Source organism: Nelusetta ayraudi, unplaced genomic scaffold (assembly GCF_046127955.1).
Source record: "Nelusetta ayraudi isolate G7.1 ecotype Tasmania unplaced genomic scaffold, CSIRO-AGI_Nayr_v1 ptg000135l, whole genome shotgun sequence".
NCBI classification, from domain to species: Eukaryota; Metazoa; Chordata; class Actinopteri; order Tetraodontiformes; family Monacanthidae; genus Nelusetta; species Nelusetta ayraudi.
Window position 1 is genome coordinate 22,775,904 of NW_027466185.1, and position 23,041 is coordinate 22,798,944.

At 43.3% G+C, this 23,041-nt stretch overlaps 2 protein-coding genes across 3 annotated transcripts; both read right to left on the minus strand.

The window, feature by feature from the left end:
• Positions 1–5,575, minus strand: anxa14 (annexin A14). 2 transcript variants are annotated; one of them, XM_076011505.1, is made up of 12 exons: positions 5,298–5,575; positions 4,459–4,555; positions 4,285–4,373; positions 2,116–2,229; positions 1,895–1,985; positions 1,729–1,808; positions 1,560–1,598; positions 1,356–1,446; positions 1,157–1,252; positions 773–828; positions 282–389; positions 1–202 (listed from the first exon to the last, which is right to left on the minus strand). In XM_076011505.1, the coding sequence occupies exons 1-12, from the start codon at positions 5,322–5,324 to the stop codon at positions 200–202; spliced, it is 891 nt and encodes a 296-aa protein (XP_075867620.1). In that variant the 5' UTR covers positions 5,325–5,575; the 3' UTR covers positions 1–199. The 2 variants fall into 2 exon arrangements, with proteins under 2 accessions (XP_075867620.1, XP_075867619.1); XM_076011504.1 differs by having other exon boundaries at positions 1–173; positions 5,298–5,571.
• A 3,411-nt stretch (positions 5,576–8,986) lies between these two features.
• On the minus strand, positions 8,987–22,833 carry crybg2 (crystallin beta-gamma domain containing 2). Its single transcript, XM_076011700.1, has 19 exons — positions 22,166–22,833; positions 18,090–18,137; positions 16,795–16,913; positions 15,627–15,795; positions 15,068–15,207; positions 14,844–14,970; positions 14,153–14,188; positions 13,910–14,049; positions 13,031–13,157; positions 12,151–12,308; positions 11,934–12,060; positions 11,812–11,844; positions 11,277–11,389; positions 11,033–11,162; positions 10,801–10,940; positions 10,440–10,563; positions 10,170–10,328; positions 9,911–10,070; positions 8,987–9,804 (listed from the first exon to the last, which is right to left on the minus strand). The coding sequence occupies exons 1-19, from the start codon at positions 22,823–22,825 to the stop codon at positions 9,716–9,718; spliced, it is 2,799 nt and encodes a 932-aa protein (XP_075867815.1). The 5' UTR covers positions 22,826–22,833; the 3' UTR covers positions 8,987–9,715.
• Positions 22,834–23,041: the final 208 nt, after the last annotated feature.

Genomic DNA, 23,041 nt, shown 5'->3' on the forward strand with positions numbered 1-23,041 from the left:
GGCGACACAATGGGGTTTATTTCGACATAATAATCATACACAGAATGCGGAGAAAAAAGACAAAGCAGCTGAATTGAGGAACTGGGTTAGGGTTAGGGTTTTGCAGCTGCCCTTCAATCTTCGGCGCGACAGATGGCCAGCAGAGCTTGAAGGTGATCTCCCTTGAACTGTTTCTATTGGGGGGGATGGGGGGGAAAGCTCACTTTAAAAACATGCTTTAAAATGCAATAACAACTCAAAACGTACATATATTTGAGTGGCCTGCGTTGTGCATGACTCGCCTGCAGAGCGGTGTACAGAGAGGTGCCAGTGAGTTTTAAGTAGGCGGCTCGGATGCACAGCAGATCCTCCTCGCTGTGAGCCACCATGACGCCCTGCACGATGGCCGCCTGCAAGGAGAACGATAAAAAAAAAAAAAAATCAATCACACAACGCAGAAAAACACTCCAATCACACAGGACTGAGAATTACTTTAATAACTACTCTCCACAAACAGGTTGACAGGCTGAGGTTGAAGACAACTAAATTGCAAATTCTAAACAGTGCAGATTAAAGTGGGGCTAAAATGCCTCTTTAGATTGTTAAACGTCATCAGCACTGGGACTATTTTAACACTTCTGTGACCAAATGAATGGAGGAAAAATTAAAATTTAACCAAGGGTTTTTCAATTATTCAACAACACAAGACTAAATATTGACAATGTCTGTTGACTGCCGGACTTTGGTTACAGCAAGTGTTGGATTAAATACAGCGAGAACGGCAGCGTCCTACCTTTGTGCTGGTTAGCCGCTTAGCGAGGTAGGCGTTGGGGTTTTGAATGCACTGGGCTGTCACAGACATGATAGTGAATTCAATCAATCAATCAATCAATCAATCAATCAAAGTTTATTTATATTGCACCTTTCATATGTAAAATGCAACCTAAGGTGCTTGACAAAAATTTAAAATAAAATAAAAATAAAGATAAAAAACAACATTGAACTGAAGTGCTGCAGTCAATGAAAACCCACCCCCTTCTTCCCAAACAGGTTATCACCCAACCACCCCACTGCAGAAACAGTCAGTAATACAAAATGGCAGTGCACTGAGGGACCATAAGAAGTCAACATTTGCGAATACTTGCAGTTACATGTTTCAAAATTCAAAAAAACTGACCTAAAACCTTCAAGCCCAGTCGAACATCCCCTGTAAACTTCTTCTCCAAAACCTCATTCACCACCTGACCGCACTGCAGTTCCAGTCCCATCAGCACTGCAAATTGACACTGACGTTGAGCAATGCACGAAGAAGAGAAGACAATGTGTGCATAAAAGAAAAACTGTTTGAAATAAAGGAAAGGACAGAGCGGCCTCACCTTTGTCGAGATGCTCAGGGTATCTGGACGTCAGTATTTGTATCCATGGTCCAACATCTGCTTTTTTTCCATTTAGTGTTGCAGAGAGAGACTGGAAAAGATAAATGAACTTGCATATCACAATGGAAGGATGACAGATCTGCTATTTATAATGCAAAAACAATTTAAATGAATTAAAAAAACATTTTTCATGCCAACTCGTACCTCAATGTCTCTTTCAACCGGGGCGGAAACACTTTCTTTCTGTTGGCAGAGAGGGACACAGAAAATTAACTTTACTTGGTCGAAAATGCGAGAGATTCCACGCAAAATTAATCAAACGATTAATATTATTATTTTTTTAAACGTAAAAGGTGTTGAATAAAATTCGTACATGTAGCAGAGCCAGTACAAGTTTAGAAAAGTCTCCGCTGGTTTCCCCCTTCAGTTCCTTCTCCAGGTCCTTCTTATGCACTTGGAAGAAGCACAAACAGTGAGGCAAATATGCAATCGACAAACCCAACGCTGCTTTCGTTTCAAGTGGGAACTTTGATTATTACAATAGCTGTAGGCAGCGGCGATATCTTGAAGCTGCTTTCCTGTTCGAGTGCACAGGATCTCCAACAGTGTTTCCTCATCAGTGCCCAAACCCTGCAAAAGTCCAAGAGCGCAAGCATTTTCAAAACGAATGTACGCCTACATTAATATATATATATAGGCATCCCACAGTAAAATAAATAAATAAGTAAATAATTGAAAAAACAACACAAGACAGTCTTACCACCATGGCTTGTTGCAGGCGATTGGCCTCGAACTCCAGAGGAGGCATTAGCAGCTCCAGCAGCAGCGTTTCCACTTCTCCACTCAGGGCCTTCTTCAGGCCTGCTTGCAGGTCCTGGATCAGCGTAAATGTCACTCTTTACAGATTGTTTGAATTTCAGATAAAACTATCATATGGACTTTACAGGCTAATGAACCAAAAAAGACAGTAGTGGAGATAGCAGGTTGTAGAGCAGCTTTTGACCTGGAACTGGAACAAACAAGTCCAGTTTCTCCTTTCACGCTCCAGAAACGCCTGTTGAAGCTTCATTTTGACTGTTCTTGACTGTGGCAATGTCCTGTCTATGAAGGCTTCAACCCTTTTTTTTATGTTGTGGTACTCTGAGACTTATCACTCTGCAGATTTCTCTCTCACCACTGGGCTATTTATTCTAAAGTTAGCTAGACCGTATCAAGTCTTCGCCAGCTTGCAAACTCGGATGTTTCAGGTCTACTTCTCAGCCCTGAACTTTGAAGAGCAACATACAGTTTCAGATCATCAGATGTTGTTCCCAAAGTCCAAACCAAATAGTTTTTACCACCCTTTTACCACCTTTATTTGAAGTCTACAATTCAAAGGCTACCTTTAAATTGTAGACTTTAATGACCCGAGGTGGCGTCAAAATCCAACGTCACACCGTTGGAATCTTTCCCTTTGTAAAACATTTTCCAAACCTTAACTGTTTATATTGTTTTATATCATGCAATTTTGCCTGCCGACCGTGTGACTAACACATTTGGTCAGGTCTTCCTTGGGAAAAAAAGATCTCTGGTCAGAGAGCAGGAGGTCATAAATGGGATACAGCTCTCTCTGTCCCTCTCTGCCCCAAGCCCCCAGACTCCAAGATGGCGGCCCTTTCATTTCAATGAAGTTGCTCACCCAGTGCATACACCGAAAAAGCATTTTACTTCCGTATTAATGCGCCCAAAGAGCATGCGCAGTAGTGTCACTCCCCACCATGCTTCTGTAACACACAAGATCTATTTGGCCAATCAGAACGATTCTGGAGGACATCACTTACAGACGCATCAAGACGCAGCCAATCAGAACGAGCTGAGACACAGCAGCGCATACGACCTTGTGACGTCACTCTAGGAATAAACTCTTTTCTGGAGACTTTCCAGCCTTTATCATTTATTTTAAACGACTAAAAGACCATAACTGAAAAATCTACAATAGAAAGATTTGCTATGAATCACGTTTCAGGTCACAGTCGTCCTGTCAGCCGTTTCAAAGGACTTTATTCTTGGATTGCTGTCTATGGGGAAAATGCTTTTTGGGCCCAGGAGATTTTTTTGCTGCAGTACCACGAAAGGCCACTGGGAAAGATCGGCGCCAACCATATTGCCAGTCCAGAATCCAGTTCTTACAATGCATCCATGCTTTCCCCATCTCTCTTCCCTACCACTTCCTGTCCCGCCCTCACGCCTTTTTTGGTCAGGATTATATGCAACAGGAAGTTTTACGGCCATCTGTCTGCTATTAAAATGCTGGGGTTAGGCGGGTAACCACCTGCCTGCATTTTTTAAAAGTGTAAAAAATAGAAAATCCACTCGCGATGTTAATTATTTAACCAGTAAAACAGCAGCACTGCATGAGCGTCAGCTTCACATTGTTCCACCATCACTGCAGCCTCAACTCCCTCTTCAAACAAAGGTGCGTTCTGGCCTATATTGTCAACAATATTTGACCTACAAACACAAGAGTGCAACACCAAACAGTGTTCCAGTTGCACCAATGTATTGCACTGAAATATTTTCAGAATCATAGGAATAATTGTTAATCTTACTGATAGTGGAACTACCAAAATCTTGTTTTTTATGTATGTGCAATGGGTCATGCACTAGTTGGAGATCTTTTAATGAAATAATGTTTTGCATGCTAAAGTATGATTATTGTTGTCAGTTGTGGATTTTAATATTTACCATTGTACAAAAAACAAAGTGTTTTTTTTTTTTTTTTAAGTTTTAAACGAGTTGTTTAAGTGTTTCTAAAATATTTGCATTTCTCATCATTGACAGGTGGTGTGGTAAGTCTACTGAGCTTTGAATGATGTATATATTGATGTGTCGCTGTTCATTTTGGAGCTCGTTGTGTTTTAATTGAGTCGCGGTTGATTTTGGTTTTCACCTTTTGCGTAATCTCTTTGAAAGTCTTGACTATTTCTTGTCTCTGGTCGTTGTTGCGATTGGTCAGGATCCTCACCAGAGTCACCGCATCTGAGCCAAGAGCACAAGATAAATGATTGAAATTCAGCTTGAAGCAGCAGCAGCAGACGATGAACGGATGTGGCAGCAGAGGCACCTTTCCTCTCCAGCGCCGACTGGATCTCCATCACATCCCTGTCCGGGTGAAAATTTGGGAAGGGTCGCACCGTCCCGAGAGTTCCCCAAGACATCTCCTGCATGGAACCACAACACTTAGAGAAAATCAAAGTAAACGCAGCGACATAAACACACGGCCTCTTCTAAACAGGTCTTTCGTGCTTGGTCCCTAAATATCAGTGTTGGAAGCAGTCAACATTGGGGAGGAAGAGGCAACAGGACATTTGGAAAAACTTTGTAAAAACTGTGTTGCAAAGACATTCGGAATCGACTAAATCCACTGTCATTTTAGTCGACTAAAATGATTAGAATGTTTTGTCAACTAAAACTAGACTAAAACTAAAACAATTTTGATGATTAAATTGTGACAAAAACGAAATAACATTTTAGTCAAAAGACTATGAATAAAACTACACCAAATGTCGCTGTCTAAATGAACAGTGATTGGAAGGAAGATTAATTCTACATCTTTGTTTTCGACATCTTATTGCAGGTGGCAGAAAGGAGTTTCCGCCGAGGGATTTTGCAAGCTGTGGTCCATCACGGAGGAATTCAAAGAATGCTACACATTCCCCAAGTATCACCGCGGTGACAAGTGGACGCACAGTGTGATGGACCATCCACACCCACATCCGGTCTGGAGCAACACACCTGAGCCGTCGATGGCACCTTGGTGACACCTTTGGTCAGAAACCTGTCAGTGTTCTAGCTCGTCCGGCCGCATGCATCATGTCGTGACGACTTGCAGATAAGGTGAAGAGGTATGCGAGATAATCTGGCCTACTGCGACAGCACGGGACAGGGACAAGAAGCACTTACGTGAGATTTGAAGTAGTCAGTGTCCATGGCTTTGTTTTTAAAGTTGTTAAAGTTGACACAGAGAGTCTGACAGAGCAAAAGAAGGAGGGAGGGTAAGTAGCTCAAACACAAGCAAAAGCACACAGCAAATATCCAAACAGACAGCCACAGCAGAAAATATCACATAAACAGAGACAGCAATGAAAAAATTCTGCTTCCCAAAACCTGCCGCTATTTCCCCAATGCCAGCTACTCACAAGGCTCAACAACAAGTCAACAGCAAACCTCAATACCAGCTCTAGTTTCCCCCCACAAACCTGGCTTCTCCTGCAGCAAAGTGCCGTGACCGCTGTGGAAGGTGTGGCGCCTGTACCTTGTTTGACAACCTGGAATCAACCCGGCGTCTCGGCCCCGCCCACATCCTGTCAACCCGCAGCGGCAGTTGAGCCGCCCGCCTGCCGATCAAACGGCCGGACCAATCACGGGCGCCGCGTCCGCTTTGTCAACACCGGCCAGCCAGAGCGGAGGAGGCCCTGTCTGCGACGACTCGCATGTTAAATACTGACTGTTCTTGCACAGGTGGAATCCTGACAGTCTGGTTTGTTGAGTGGTCTCCTTTCCCCCTGAGACAAAAATGGGCGTTTTGGGGGGCGTGTGGCCGATCATTATCATGCTTTGTGGAGCAGCAGGTTGACGCAATGTCTCACCCCTTTTAACTGGGGACTGCGGTAGCACCAAAGGGGTTTCAGTTAAAGTCTGCTTATTTCTTTTTGTCTTAGAGGTTTCAGTGAAAGGAGGCCCGATACTTGATAAGCAAGGAAACCAACAGTCGTGATGCCGCTCGTGTATAACCTGCTGGTCTTTATCTTTCCCCTCCTCCTTCATAGCCTCCAAAGTAGTGATCAAAACAAACAAAAGGGTGTTCTTGTTGCGAGAAGCTCCGCCTCACAACGATCTGAAGCTCCCAATAAGCGCTCTTTTATGTTCTGTGAGATCGCATTGATGTGCTGACTCTAAGTTGAACCCACTGCTTGGCTGCAGTGCACAAAGAAATGAGAGCAGCGTTCTTCATGACACAAAAAAAAAGTTCATTTCCACGAACAGTTAGTTTTTACAGGTTTTCAAAACTGGGATTGCAGAGTTGTGTTTGTTTCCACAAGCATGTGTTTTTAAGGGATTGTGTAAAAACGAAAACGGCAGGGCAATGGTGTTCGGTATCACCGTCACCATCTTGCAATGTGGAAATAAAAGAACATACCTACGATACAATTATTACATTATTTTTTACTCTGTCATGAATCCACTTGTAAAACTATATCCAAGAACTTTTTGTTCGACTTAAAGAACAAAAAGTTTTTTCATCATGATTAAGGCCTTGGAAGCGAACAACAACCACAGCAGCCAGAGGCTGACTTGCACTTAAAATAATTAATAAGTGATATAGTGCTAAGTGGATGCTAAATGTCATCCAAGGCAGCTAAAATTAACTTAAAAAAAAAAAAAAAGACAAGCATTTACTTATTTTTGGTTTAAAAAATAGAAATAACAAACAACAAAACAGACAAACAACATCTTAAACATTATGTTAACTAGGTTAATTAATTAATCAATGTAAAAGCATTGCTTCCAAAAGCCTCAGTGTAAATTAACTGTTCATTTAAGTTAGCCGTCAATCATGCCAAAAAGAAACCCAGAATTTTTATTGAAATTAAATTACTCAAAGCACAATTACACAGACACAAAAACATTAGCTTCAGTTGTATCTGCCAAATTAAGGGAAAAATATATCTAGTTTTGAGACAGCTAATTTGTTATGATAGGTGATTACGTTATTGTAGTTGGATCAAAATGAATAATTCAGGACTTCCAAATGGGAGGGAACTTTTAACCTCCCAGGCAACAAAGATTATATTACCAAGACATGCAAACCTATCTTTACCTTCTAGGGGTTTTTTTAAGTTTTGAGTTTTAAGACAAAATATCTCTATATATAAATGCTTTAACTTACTTTTATTCTCATTTGTTAATTGATTGCTTTTGGGGCCCCTAGTGGTCATTGGGCCCAAAACAGGTGCTTAATTCTCTTACGTACTGTTTAACCTCTTCATAGCCTTGCGATTATTGTAGCAGTATTGTTGTTATTCAGAAGACCGTAGTGTTGAGTGGCTCGAAACTGAAGTGTTAATACTCACGATAACAGACGTGTCCTTGGGAATTGAATATCACAACAGGGTATCAACACCTACGGCTACCTGTTGAGTGAGAATTTGAAACACAGTGTTACGACCCAGTTTGTTGAAAGGCAAGCACCATGTTTAAGTGCCGGTTTAACTGAGGCAATTTAATCTGGAGAATAAAACTCCCCACTATCAAAATTGACTGCTGTGCTTCCAACTAAGAATACAAAGCAACAGCACTCCATTTGAATGAGCGTGTCTCTTACCTTGGCCCAGTCCACACAACCATGGTTCAGAAACAAAACTTTCTGATTGTGATGCATAATGAGATGTGCTACACAGAGTGAAGACTCCACCTGTTTGTTAAATAGGCTCTAGGGCGGAGGCTGATGCTCAATTAGTCTGGTTCAGGCCACACCAATGAGTCAAGATCAGAGGTGGTAGGACAGGATCTCCAAGGCGGGGCAGGACCAGGGGAAGTCCATCAATAATGTTGCAACTCCTCAGCCAAACCAGCAGTACATCTTCACTCTGATTTACAGAAGACTAGATAGAAAAACGGTGAAGCAGTGGGGTCATAACTACCAGGTGTTTACGATTCCCTTTTCTTCAGCTGTTGAAGGGATTACAAACAAAAGGTAGTACCCGCATTACTGTCCTTGATATATCCAGTCAGGCCAGTTAGTGGCATTGTGCATTAGCAGAAGATACCCGAAGATACCAGAAGACACTACAACATGGGCTGAGAGGAGCACAGAGAGGTCAACAGTCAGGTGGGCAGGGAAACTTTTCATCAGTTCAACTTCAAACATTTGTCACTTCCCAAACTACCTGCATGTCTCCATTTTACCTTCCGGAATCATAACAACATTGTTGCCAATGATGCAGGGGCTTAAATTAAAATGCACGGCTTAACATCAATAAGAAAGTATTGGTGATTATGCTTTATTTTAGATGCGCCTGGATCATTTTACTTCACATACTACGCACAATAACATACAGGATATGATTTAATGTTATAATTGCTTCACAATAGGAATAAATAAACAAACAGTCATGCATTATTTATTATCTATTAGAACTGTAAGAAGTTTGATGACATCACTTCTATTATAATATAATTTATTTTTGCACCATTAAAAAAAGGATTTCAATTTCTGTTTAAAAAAAACAACCCATATGGACATAGCCCAAGTCTATTTTAATTCATTTTTATTTAAAGTTTTAAAACCACTCCCATACATCACATCTTTGTATCAAATATTAACATTAAAGCAGATGCAGGAAAAAAAATTATATATATATATATATACATATATGTATATATGTATGTATGTATATATATATACATATATATATATACATACATACATACATATATGTATATATGTATGTATGTATATATATATATATATATATATATATATATATATATATATATATATATATATATATATATATATATATATATATATATATATATATATATGTGTACACACACACACACACGCACACACACACACACACACACACACACACACATATATATATGTATATATATATATATATATATATATATATATATATACACACATATATATATATACATATATATATAAATGAAGGTGACAGTTTGCCTTCTAACAAAAACAGAAGCCAACAGAAGCTGACAGAAGCAACCCATTCCATAGAGGTGCACGATGCAACATGCAACATACTGCAAATATAAGTGCAACATTTCCCAACAGAAACAAACATTGATACATACATCATATGACAAACAAAAAACAAAAAAAATATATAGACCTCTATAAAAATGTGCAGCACACGCCGCACTTTAGTTTGGCTTCATTTGTCCACAGCGAGCCCCTCGCCTCCCACTCCAGATCCAAATAAAAAACACACGTTGTGCCACTGTAAACAAAGCGTCTCAGCCACGGGAGCCACTACAGCACATTTACACGAACCTGGAATCGCTCAAACAGAAAGGTGAGAGTTTGAATATTCAAATTGACAAAATATAAAATCTGAGGGCCAGACCGTGTAGGGGGAAAGAAATCCAGCCCCATACAAATACACAAAGGAATGTTTCTGTCCATGTTGTTTTAAGGAATAAGCACTTAAAAAACATATATGTTGTTTATTTCGGTCCTCCAACAGGTCACAAGGAGGACTCACTCTCATTGCTGCATAGTTCATAATAACATGGAGAAGAGGTATGAAGGCACTCGAAGGAAGTGTAAAAAGGAGTTTGAGGAGTTTTTAGAGAAGCTCTATCTCCCACTGTTGGCTTGGCCTCTCATCGTTCTCCAGCATAATCACCACGTGGTCCTTGTCGTACGTTTTGCCACCTAAAACAGTGAAGGGAAAAAAGTCTCAACAAAAGTATTTAAAAAAAAAAAAAAAAAAATCTAAACTTTTTGCACTAGCTATGAGAAAACACATGTGCTGCAGTACCTTTGACATCCAGGACCATGCCTGGGAAGGTGAGGCTGGTGATGAGACCTCTCATCTGGGCCATCCACGTCTGGATGGGCTGCCGGCTCTCCGTCCACAGAACCACCTTGGCTGCCGGTTCGATGTTGCCCATAACTTGGAGGCTCATGTTCGAGGCCAGCTGCAGCGATGAAGCGATGAAGCCAGTGGAGTTTAAAATGATTGCCGCCAATTTTGTGGACGGGCGGTGATGTATAAAAGCGACCGGGGCCTGCCTTACCTTGTTCTTGATGAAGCCATCTTGATAGAACCAGATGTCGCTCATGGGCTCCACCTCTGGGGTCACCACCACTCGTCCCGACTTCATTTCCTCCACTCCGCCCTGGACGGACATGAAGTTTCCCCTCTCTTTGTTCTTGATGCGGAAGAGGTGTTGCTTCTGTACCAGGTGTACGAGGAAAGGAACGCAAAAGCAAAAGATGACGCATCTTTATGACACATCTGTGTTGACCGCCCTGCTTGATGGGTCAAGGTTGCAAAATTCACAAACCTGTCTGACTGGGTACAGAGAGCCGATGGTCTCCAAAGAGCTGAACTTCAGCCAGTTGGTGATTTCAATTGGCTCCAGGACGAACTGGCGCCCCCTGAAGTTTGTGTGCTCGCAAATCACCCAGCTGAAGACACGTGGGTGAAACCGTAAAAGGGGGTTTTAGACTGTGAACCTGATGGAAACAAGGTAGAGCACTGTGGCCTGTTCTCCTTTGGCCGACAATCAGGGAAGTCAAAACATCCTCAAAATCAATGGCTTGTTCCATTTAACCTTCACTGAATGAACTTCCCTCCCTTCAACTATTATGTAAAGGTGAGAAGTTGCAGCTCGCAGGAAAGCGAGCAAGCATGCAAACACCCACCAGCCTCTGTTGACTCTGAGCGACAAGACGTGGTCGTTGAAGCCCTCCTCCACCATGCTGAAGATCTCGTTCTCCATGGTGATCTCTCGGCCCTCCAGGCACTCCAGACCGAACAGGGAGATGGACGGGACCGAAAACGACTGGCGGGACGGAACGAAAAAAAAAAAGTTCAGAGGTCTGAGGAGGATATGAGGCGGCGCTTGTTGTCGCACTGGGGGGCTGCCTCCCTCACCACGGGCACCGCCTTGATGGATCGAGCGGTGAAGCTGGGCTCACAGCCCATACTGGTTAGATTCGGGTAATGGCCTTCGGATAAGACGTGCACCTCCCCGGAGAACTGTTTGTCACCATAAAGCACCCAGCTGAAATGATAAAAGAAATATTAACTTCTCATATTTTAATGATGTTAGAGCCACTTTAATGCCCAACCAGCTCCCCGGTAACACTGAAGCCAGTTACGGATTAAAGCATCTCACCTCCCTCCAGACACTCGGCAGGACTTGGTCAGCAGTTTTTCGGAAAGTTCTTCCTGGTTCCCGTCAATAACCTGACATTCACCTCCGAAGCCTGGCTCGGAGTAAAGTATAACCTGAGAGCAGAGAGCAGTTCAATGATTGTGAGGCTTTCAAGGACTTTTATCCACCAAGGTCAGTTTCTCATTACAACATCAAGACACAAAGGTAAACAATAATAAAACACATCATGAACAGAAATGACTAGTCACAAACTGTCCTGCAAGCTTAACATTCTGGGCTGTGTTGTCACAAGTGGACCTTCTCTTTATGTAAATATGACTGCATATTTTGAGGGAGTGAAACCACAGCCCTTCCCTTTAGTGTGTGTCCTCATACATCCCTTGAAATGCTGCTTTCAAGGGATCTTCAGTTGGGCATGAAAAGAGAGACACGTGCAGGGACGAAAGTTCGAGGCCAGAGTATTCTTTGTATTGTTTCAAAATGTACCTCGTCGGTAAAGGAAAACAAATTGTAGTGAAAAAAAGATAACAGTCACCTCATTGGCTGTTGACGAGCTTTTGTTGTGAGCCTAAAAACAAGAAAAAACAAACCGTGAGCAACAATCAAATACTAAGTAATGAATAAGCAACGCTTCTGCTTGATTTCAGCGTTTCTCACCAGCAGGATGGGCTGCACTGAACAGATGCGGTTCTCCTGAGAACCCCAGTCAGCGCAGTTATTATAGAATCCTTTTTCCAAGATGTACTGGTTGCCGGAGAAGTCCACGTGGGAGTAGGCGATCCACCTGAGAACACACAGTTGACTCCACTGATTCACTGCAGAAGAAGAGAAGCACAAAAACAAGACACAGAAAAATAGCAGGTGGTGAACTTACGCCCCGCTGACGACGTGAATGGTCCGCGTGGAGGTTTTGTACTCGAACAGCTCCACATCAGGAATGGCCTCCGTCACCTCGAAGGACTTGCCCTCTTGCGCACCTTCTTGCTCCTCGTCCGGCTCCTCAAACATCACCATCATGGGGTCAATCAGGTCCTGCAGATTTAGAACATCAGTTGAGTGGTCTTAGTTTGAGGAAGTTGAAATAGATAAAAGAACATCCTAAAAATAAATAGATAAAATAAAAGGGAATAAAGTTCAGCAATGTGTTTGAAAGAACAGCTTTGGTTGGCTTTCCAGATAACATGTGTTTTTAAGAATGTGTTTGTTTTGTTTGTTTTTTAAAAAAAAACATTTTGCAATAAGTCACAACAACAACAAAAAAACACAACAAAATTGGGCCAAAAACAGCTTGTGAACATCGTAGTGGAAGTTAAGTATTGTCATTCCAGTTTCAATTGATTATCTTGGTGATTCTGAAAGACAAAAGTGATTGAACACAAAACAATAGATCAAGTTGCATGGCAATGTTGTGCGCTCTGAGACAACACTTGACTTAATTCTTAAAACCAAACCAAAACAACAAAACCTTGCTGCTTTAGTAGATGTTGTTGTTGTACTTTTCTACACAAAACCTTACAGAGTTAGGAACTTAGTACTGCAGGGAAATAACATGCAATGTCAAAGCAGCATCGTAAATTCAATAAAATTTTGCGTGGATTGGGGTGACAAAATACTTCATACGGCACAAAAAATGTCAGTTGGTTCAGGGAAGAAGGGAGCTATGCTTGCAACGTCGTCGTTACCATCTGCTCCCAGCAGGAGGCATCCTACTTTGTCTTTCAGGCAACTCAAACAAAGACTTTGTTGCAACGCACCGCTTTGATCACTCTGACGGAGCGCAGCTCTGAATCGCAGCCGCCCCACACCCTCCAGTCGTGGTACTCGCCCTCCTCCAGCAGGTACTGGTTGCCTCGGTAACCCTCCTTCTCGTAGCCCACCCAGCTGCAGGGACAGAGAGGCACAGCACAGTGACAGCTCATCTCTCAATCAGATATACGCTTCGGGTGACATTTGAAAGGTAAGAAGTTCAGTCAAAAGTAGAGTTAAAAAAAGAAAAGAAAAAAGTGTAAATGTTTTATACTCTCTGTTACTATCACTCTGATGAAACTTATTTCCAGCCAACTGTTCAGGTTTGAGATTATCCATTTAGCCTTGACGACATTATGAAAACACTGCTGAAAATAACACAAACCTTTCAATAACGAAAACATATTACATACATTTATCAATTCTACTTATTTGTAACATTTATTTATTTAGAAAATGGGACCAACGGTGAGACACATGGTCGCAGTACCTCCTTTGGCCACCAGATGGTGAGATAGCTCAATAACTCTTTATTTGTAACGTTTATATATTTAGGAATTGGGACGAGCGGTAGGACACATTGTCGCAGTACCTCCTTTGGCCACAAGATGGTGATATAGCGCTAGTAAAACAATGGCATAATCGCACGCAATTAAAAACTGCTGATGTGCTTACCCACGATCACACTTGAGATAAAACTGACACCTAGATTGTCGCTGTGTAATTAGCAGATCTGTATCTGATCGTGCTATAATTGAGCCGGCTGACTGATGAGAGAACTCTGGGATCTTCACACAATCTAAACCTTCCGTGAGTTTGCACAACATTAGCGTGAACATGAACTCATCAGCGACGGCCAGGCCTCAGGGAAAGTGAAGAGCACTCACATTCCTCCCTCGACTTTTAGGGAGCCAACACTGTACATGAAGGTTGTCTGCTGCCTCTCTTTCCTGGTCATGAAATCTTTCATGTTGGTGGTGATGGTCCTGGACTTCCCAGAGAAGTAAGGTTTGTCGTAGATCACCATCTAAAAACATGGGGGTAGTGAATCAGTATATATTTTTTCCAGTATTGATTTTTTTTTTTTTATGTATTTATTTTACAGTTTAACAGTACAAACATTTTCTCACCATTGGTTCAGTTGTATTTTCCACTCTTGGTTCACCCTTTGATTAAAACAAAACACAAAACAACAAAATCAGAATCAGAATCAGCTTTATTGACCAAGTTTGTACATGGCAAACAAGGAATTTGACTCGTTTTTTTTCCTCTATTCTATTACTTAGGTTAAAAAAAAAAAAAGCAAACAAACTACAGAATAAGTAAAAAGTAAGGGTAAACAAGTAAACAATGTGCAACCGGAAGTATAAAGAAACTATAAACAGTGTGCAACTTGGTGGAGTAAAATAAGGATCTATATACAAGTCTACATATACACACATGTATATATATATGTGTGTGTATACATAAATAAAATATATATACAGATATATATATGTATGCAAGTATTTGTTAAATGTGCACATATACCTAAAAAATACCTAAATATAAAAAATATATACAAGTATACATATGTATACCCTGTGACAGTAAAATAGAATAAAAAGAAACAAAAGGAAAGTCGAGTGGAAATGTTCAGTGTAGTGCAATAACGTAATGTAAACACCAATGTTAACAGCTAAACAGTAGTGCAGTATGAGCAATGTAAACAGGTTAACAGGTAAACAGGTGTAAACAGGTGAAGTGGAAGAGTAAAATAAGAGTAAATAAATGTGCTCACTGTCAACATTCAGCGAGTTTGACCCCGACAGCCCCACTTACTATTTTGAGTGGATGCACTGACCCCACGTAGGGTTTCTCCACTCCCCATGCTTCAGGGTTGGTGTAGCCCCCGACCTCGAGAACGCGCGGGACACCCTGGAAGAAAGGATGGGCGTAGACCAGCCATCTGTGTGGCAAAGAAGGCAAAACCAGAGTTAACTTTGATCCAAAAAACAGAACTTGGGGCAGCAAGTGTTGATTCAATAAGTATAGAGCCTACTCACAGCCCCGCGTTAATGATGATGGAGTTGGCTTTGACCGGGAAGCCAAAAATCCTGGCATCTTCAGATGTATCTCTGAAGACCACCTTCTTCCCCTCCGCGTTCTCCTCGGGGAATAGGCTGATTTCTGGAACGCTGTAGTCCTGAGGTAAGGCAAACAGACCCCGTTCACGTCTCCAGTAGTTTATTTTTAAACGTGCATGTGGTGGGGTTGACAGTTTTAGTCCTCGTTACGAGCTCAGAAAATACTGTACTGATAATATGGTGTCAAATAAGTCATAATAATTAAGCAACAAGTCATACTACACTAAAACTGAGATGTCTAATGAAGGAGTCAAAACAAAAAAAAAAAAAGAAAGAAAAAAAAATCAAGTGTTTGCAGCGTTTAAAATCGTAGCTTATTTCAAAGCCTAGGGGGTGCTATTTCACGATGGAAAATGAAGCCTTTCAGCATCAAATCCTTTCTGCATCAAATAAGAGAGAACGGCAGATGCCTCAGGAACTGATCGCCTGTGATTGAAGAGGGAGGTCAAGAGAGCACTTCAAAGCAACTTCCTCCTACCCTGACGGCTCTTCGAATAGAACCGATGATGAACTTCCTGGCCTCTCTCTCCGCTTCCCCGTCCTGCTGATGTTCCTCTGGAGGGAGGAAGGGGGAGGTGAGCTCGATGTCCCCCTCGTCAAGGGCGATCTTATCCCCCTTGAAGTTGGGTTTCTCGTACAGAACCCACCTGAGAGAGACAAATATCAGTCATGTACATAATATCACATACAAAAATACACATGAACATCTGTGAATAAAACTTTCCAAACCATAACTAGAGACCAGTTGCATTCAGTGACTCAAGGTTTGCAGGCTTTTGTTCTGGTTTAATGGATTTTTCCACTCTGTAACAAACTTTACACATTCTGGACAACCTCTCCTACTGATGTAAGCCAAGCTGGCGTTAATCCCTTGGTCTCAGGCCTGTTTGATGCAGCCCACACCAATGCCATGTCCTGCAGTAACACCTGGACTGAGAGCAGGTGGAATAGTAACACTAGCAGATTGAGAGAGGATGGGGATCTTGAACCAAAGTCTCAGTCTGATTGAACACAAACTCCAGTTATTAACAGTGGTTGCGGCCTTTATCATGTCTTGGGCTGTGGCCCAGGTCAGATTAAAGGCTTCTGCAGGTGCAAAATGTTGGCAAGGACAAACTAAACAACCATACCTGCGGCCAGTGTGTTTGTCAAGCTAGAGTCTGGGTGTGTTCAACTATTGAAGGCATGAAACACGACGGGTTAACGCGGTCCACGGGCTTTCATGAAGCGCCAAGTATGCGGTGACAGCGTGTTATTTGGCCAAATGTGACTTCCATGGGGACACTTGCTATGAGGATGTGTTTCCAAGACAGGTTGCGTTTGAAAGGTGCAATTTAACGCTACATAAAAGGACTTTGTTCATGATACAGTGCTGGGGGTCGTTGCATGTACCACCAGCTGCTGCCACTACACTACTGACAAAAAGTAGTGACTGGGCTGTGACCATTGGTTAATTGGCGACTGGAGGAAACCTTGTTTCGCATCCTGTCTTAAGTTTAGACGTGCCAATCTGGTGGTCAGTGAAGTCCAAAGATAGTTCTTCACTGCTCCAGAGACAACCAAAGGGTTGAAGAACCACAGGAAGATGCAATGCTGTATGGGAGCATTTGGAGGGGGGCGGTTTTGTGCGCGATTTAATTACTCACCCTCCTCTGACAACTCTGATGGATATTGTCTCCTGCAGGTCCCATGATGTCGCATCCAAGACGTCCCCACGCACTTCGGTTCTGCTGCCGCACATCCCCGGCCGGTCAAAGATGAACATCTACAAAGAAATCAGAATGAAGAATGATGCTAGGATATTACCCCCCAGAATTTATTATTATTATTATTATTTTTTTTACAGCATTAGGGGTCAGAAGGAAAAGGAAAAGCAATTTATGAATTTAAAAAACTCCTTTTGGCTGTTCCTCTCAGGAGCCAACTGACCATTTGGGTTGATCAAGGCCTCCCTGACACAACCATTCACATTTATCCAAGATTTGGGCACCAGCACCAGCACGATACTCGGGTAGCGCCCCCTTCAGGCTGCACTTTTTTATGCTGGCCATCGAACGTAGGCGGACATTCTATCACAAAAAGCCATCTACTGAAAAGGTTTTAACATTTAACCTTGTTTGCACTGGGTTTAACTTTTTTGCTGATGACAACTCCACAAGGATTTGTGTAATTAAAAGGGGCCAAACATCAATTTGAAATGGAGGTTAAAATGTCAAGGGAGCAGACTTCCTCTACGTCTTTGTGTACAGTTTTTCAAAATTTCAAAAGGCGACATGAATATGAATTTGAAAACGAAATTGCACGAAGAAGAAGAAGAAGAAGAAGAAGAAGAAGAAGAAAAAAAAAGAGAGCCGTCGACATGTTTGGTCCAGTCAGACAAAGAGGCCCTGCAGCCGGGAAGATTACACGGGAACGCCACCTAAATGTCAACTCCACCTTCGTATAAAACCAACATGTTTTGGCTGCATGCAGTAGCAGGCCTGACATTTAGAAAGTAATCACGCATCGAGATATGGCATGTGCACAGACATGTGTTCACCACAGCGCCACAGCCTCAGTGTGAAATTTTCACAGGTGGTGGGTGTAGGACAAAGAGTTTAAAAAAAAAACAACAGGTGATTATGCAACATTGGAGGACAAGTTCTCAGCGAAAGAGAAAGAAAATCACAGGGGAAGAGTTGAAGTTAGTTTTTCTGGCTTCAGATGAACCAGTTCTTCGTGTGGCTTTGATGCATATTGAGTTCTAGTTGGTCGACAAAGTACCTGACGGAAAACCTGTCGTAGCCCATCAGAGGTTTTTTTTCTGAATGCACCCATTGTACACAAGTAAGTAAACACAACATTCCTGTCCATTTTCTTGTTTTGGGGGGTGGGAGGCGGGGGACGGGCACAAGTTGTTGCTACGGCCAGCTGAAGAAACAAATAGACAAACAAAAGTCACCTTTCCAGGACGAGGGTTGAGCTTCCCGTGTTCCTTCGTTTTGGTGAGCTGCGAAGAAAAACAACAACAAACGTTTCAGGACAAAAGTGAACACAAGAGAATGCCACATGGCTATTGTCACGTGCAGTAAAAGAAACAAAACCGGACAACGACTGCCATTTGCAAAGAGGAAGTGAAGACAGAAGAGCCATTCAACCCGTTTGGCGGCGTGCGGTGGTGTCGCAACAACACGAGCCACCGTCGCAATTACAACAATTACGCACAATCTGCCACAACATGGGTCGAGCCGTCACCCTGTCCTAGAAGTCGGGGAGAGGAGGAGAGGGTAGGGGCGGCAAAGACCTGAAGTGTGGAGAGAGTGCGTTTAAGGGGCCGTTTACATGGAGACGGATTTTTTTGAAACCGCACATTTTCAAAAACGCTCGCGAAAAAAACGCGTTTGCACGAGGCCGCATTGAAAGAAATTGCAGTTTACACGTATGCGCTGGAAACGATGTAGTACCTATGCCAGGCCTGGTGTGGCGCCGCAAGTTTACATCCTGAATGCAGAAGAAGAACACCCGAAGCACGCCGTGTTTAAAGGCGCAGGAGCAAAAAACATTAGCGCCACAGATCACAGAGAGAAAGATCGTGACGAGAGCGCCGCTCAGCCATCACGTGTTTTGCTTTAACCTTCTAGCTGGAATGCGGCTGCAAATTCCAGCCATCCAGTTGTTAATCATCACACTCGAAGTTTTGGTGACATGTTTGTTTGCTCCACAGATTGACGAGAGGGATTTGTGTGTGTGTGTGTGTGTGTGGTCTCGGGTATCACTTGGCCTTATAGTGCTACAGGAAACAGGCTATGATCTGGATCGTGTTACCATGCTGCAGCTTCTGTTTCAGCTCGTTCTGGTTGTCACCCTCATTGTCAGCTGGTCATTTAGTTTGCAGTTTTTTTTCCTCCCCCCTTCCAAAACAGTATTTGCCATCGATTAAAGTAACTCAGCAGACTCAAGACTTTGCTACTTTTTCATAATCCTCCTTCCAGTGAAAGCTGTCAGCCAGTCATGTGTTTCAGCAGCTCGCCATAAAATACAGAGTTATTGCTCCTGATAGGCATTGTACGACAACCTTTTTCTCCCCCATTACATTTTTTATAGGCGTATTAAAATGAAGTCTCCGCACGTTGCTGCTCAGCAAAAAACGCGACAGTAGCAAACGCAACCGGTCATTAAACCTGTCCGTCAGAAACGGCTCCTCTGTCTGGTTCCAGTGAGGCTGCAGCCCTGAATTTCAACTCTGATATTTTATCGGAAAACAAAAAAAAGAGAGAGAGAGAGAGAAAAGCAGATGGAAATTTCCTCCAGGTCTGGCTGACCTCTCTTGGCCTCAGCTGCTAAGCGCGGGCGTGAGTGTTTCACTTTTACATATGCGGACCTATTTGATTAGTCAAAAAGACTTAGGTGCCAATATGCGTTATGGCATGCAAAAAGGCTTTAGGGGAGCGAAACCTGATGGACCAGTCAGCGATGGAGACACTGGGGGAGGATTAACGTGGCTTTTCAAAAGCAGTCTGGTCAGCATGTGAGTAGGTCTCGCAGGTATTCAGCCCAGCTCAGCCACACAGCGAAGCAGCAGCTCATCACCTCCATTGATTGGATTAGGAACTGGACATCATGTCATCTCATCTCCTCACTTGTCTCTCGTTCATTTCTCACACATTCTAAAGCCTGGAATATTTATTAACTGATTAGCCTCATGATTGATTTTCAACTTGCCTAACAATTGTGTTCCGCAATTTAAGTTTAATTTCTTTTCCATCAACACACAGTCCAAAACCTCATAGAAGCAGTCAGCAAGTCATTAAGATTTGACGTGCGATGCCTTCACTTGCCCTTCAACTCTCCAGCCCATTCTTTGGGTACTTATCTCACCACAAGATCTGCTCTCACATAAAAGAAGCCACAGCGGTTGAAACATGCAGAAAACAATAGGGAGCCAAATAATAAAATGCAACACTGTGTGCTTGATGCTGGCGCTCAGATGTGAAGCCTGTCATATCAATTTCATCATACGAGCGCAGAAAGTCAAAACAGAAGGGTTGAGGTGTGGCAGTCGAGTCTGCAGCAACAGACAGATAGTTTGGAAGGGTGGGGAGCCGAGGATGAAGCCAAGGGTGAAAAACAAAACTAGACGGAGCCACAGAAAAGTACCCTGACGAGGCTCCAAGAACACACACACACACACACACACACACACACACACACACACACACACACACACACACACACACACACACACACACACACACACACACACACACACTTAGATCCAACAACACAAATCAACAAGTATGTGTAAGGTTTGGAATTGTATATATTAAACAAATCAAACAGGGAGGCATAATAACAATAGCCGTTATTCTGCTGTAGCTTCCTGACAGTGTGGTCAGTCTGAGCTCCGCCCCACGAAGCATTTGGCTCCCGTCACAGTTTCAACAGGTTACGAGGTGACGTTGTGGCAAACAGGAGACTGTTGTTTGAACAGCCAAACCAAACATTTGTTCAAACCACGCAGGACAACTGGCATCCGACGGTGGTTGCACTTCTGCAGAAACTCCAGCGATGCTAGTTTTGTGTTTGCAAGGAGCTAGGGGAAAGCCACTCCCATGCATTGACGGGGAAAAAAAATTATATATGAAAATAATAACAGTGGAGCAGAGAAGTAATCATTCAAAGCAACGTCCCCACCTTCCCCTCAAGGCTGTTCTTATATTGCTGTGTTTGCCGTTTGTCGATGCACCTCTGCTTTCAGCGCTTCGCTTCTCGTTTGAGAACACGTGCACGCCGGTTAATTATTTTGCTCTCGCCAGCAAGTCGTCCAGATGACTGGCACCCAACGGCATGTGCCAACATGACGGAAGGTGCACGCCTTGCTGCCTGCTGTTTTTTTTTTGTGACATTCAAAAGGAAGAGACGTCCATCTGAGAGGGTAAATTCCCTCTGTTCACCACAAAAGGAGTTTTTTTTCAACTCAATGTTTTGCGGTGACAGTTGCGTCAAAGTAACCACGACTGTGGGACTCACAAAATCAACATGTGTAGTCACTGTTGTCTATTGTGGGCTGACCTGCATCGAAGGCCAGACAGCAGAGCAGAACAAAAGCTGCAACCTGGAGGATTTTATTTCTCGCGCTGTTACCTTACCCACCACTACCATTTGGAGCCACAGACTGGCCTTTTGCTCTCTGTAAACTTGTGCCACAATATACTGACAGAGTGGGGGGAAAAAAACCAACAAACAGCTTCAACTGCTCATTCTTCCACTGCCCTTTGCCCGGGGGAACTGAAGGGTGTGATACTCATGATACTTATAACGCCTCCTGCAAGAGTAATGTGTTCTGCAAGCAAATAGCCAACAGATTCCTCAAAGGTTTCAGATTCCAGTTTGCTTTTGCATGTCTGTGGTTCTTTTTGGGGTCATCTCAGAGAGCCTGATGTCTAACACTTGATCTGGTTCATGCACAGACTTCTGAAGAGGTCTCCTTATATTCCGCCGGTATGTACCCGTTATGCTATGCTATATTATGCTATGCTATGCCATGCTATGCTATGTCAACGTCATGGGGAACCTCCAATCTTTAGTGAAGTTCGTACTGTTTACAAATGGACGGGGTGCTGGTGAAATGCTACGACTTTGAGAACTACAGTCACCAAAATAACTGAATGTCTTGAATACAAGTCATTGGAACCAAGTCTCTTGAGGACATATCGAGGTAATGTATGTGGTTAGTGTAGGGTAATGTATGCGTTTGCCTCATGGGATCACAAACTGCAAAAAACAGTCACGCATTAGGAACATTTTTCTAAATGCTATGTATAAGTTATAATAATACTTTTTGGAAATTTTGAATTTATTTATTGTCCCCTGCCTTCGCCCTAAGACAGCTGGGATAGGCTCCAGCAGACCCCCGTGACCCTGACCTCGGGACTAAGCGGGTATGGGAAATGGATGGAATGGAATTTATTGAGGTTTCTTGAGTTCTGTGCAGTCTAAATGTAGAAAAATACGAAAACATGCTAACGCTATACTCACATAAGCATCGGGGAAGGCTCTGTACTTTAAGATCATATTCTTTTCGGGGTCAGGTTCCTTGGTGGGTGACCTGACAGACACACTGTTGAACAAGCCAGTGTGGTTGGACCCTCCGTTGGCCTCCTTATGCAGGACGGGGGAGCTCAATTTCCCGACGCCGATACCCAACCCAAAGCCCAGACCTGCCCCCGGTGCTGAATCTGAGGTGGCGAAGGAGGACCGGTGCTGCAGGTCGATGGAGCTGGTGGGGCTGCGGATGCTGGTGGGGCTGAGGATGCTGGTGGGGCTGAGGATGCTGGTGGGACTGCTGGAGGGTGGCGAGGTGATGCTCGCCCCCAGAGCCCGGCTCATGCGGGCCTTGCCGTCGTCTTCTCCGGGCAAGGAGCTCGCCGAGGAGTTCAAAAGGAAGGAGAACCGATCGTAGCGGGTCCCCACCGGGTCTGTTCCAAAGCCCAACTCCTGCTCCCTGGTCCCCACTGAGGCCACTTCTGGCAGCGAGCTGGTGCGGAAGATGGAGCGGTGGGCCGGTTTGTTCTCCTGCGTGTGGCCCCCGAAGATGACGCTGTTGTCCAGGCGGGAGCTGCCGCCGGACATCGACCCGTTTCCGTTGAGGAGTTTGGACGGCGAACCATCGGGAGTCGACTCGTATGACTTCCTCATTCCAATGTCGTTGGTGGAATTCGCCATCAGGGATGAGTTTCTAAGTCCAAACATCTGCGGGTCCTGCAGGTGAGCAAGCACAAGCAACGTGGACTCATTCAACCTTTTGCCAAAAAAATGCTTAAAAAAATAAATAAATGTGGCTGCCAACAATCAGCAGTCAATCATCAAGTCTCAGCACTCTTAACCTAATGTGAGAACTAATGTGCAACACTT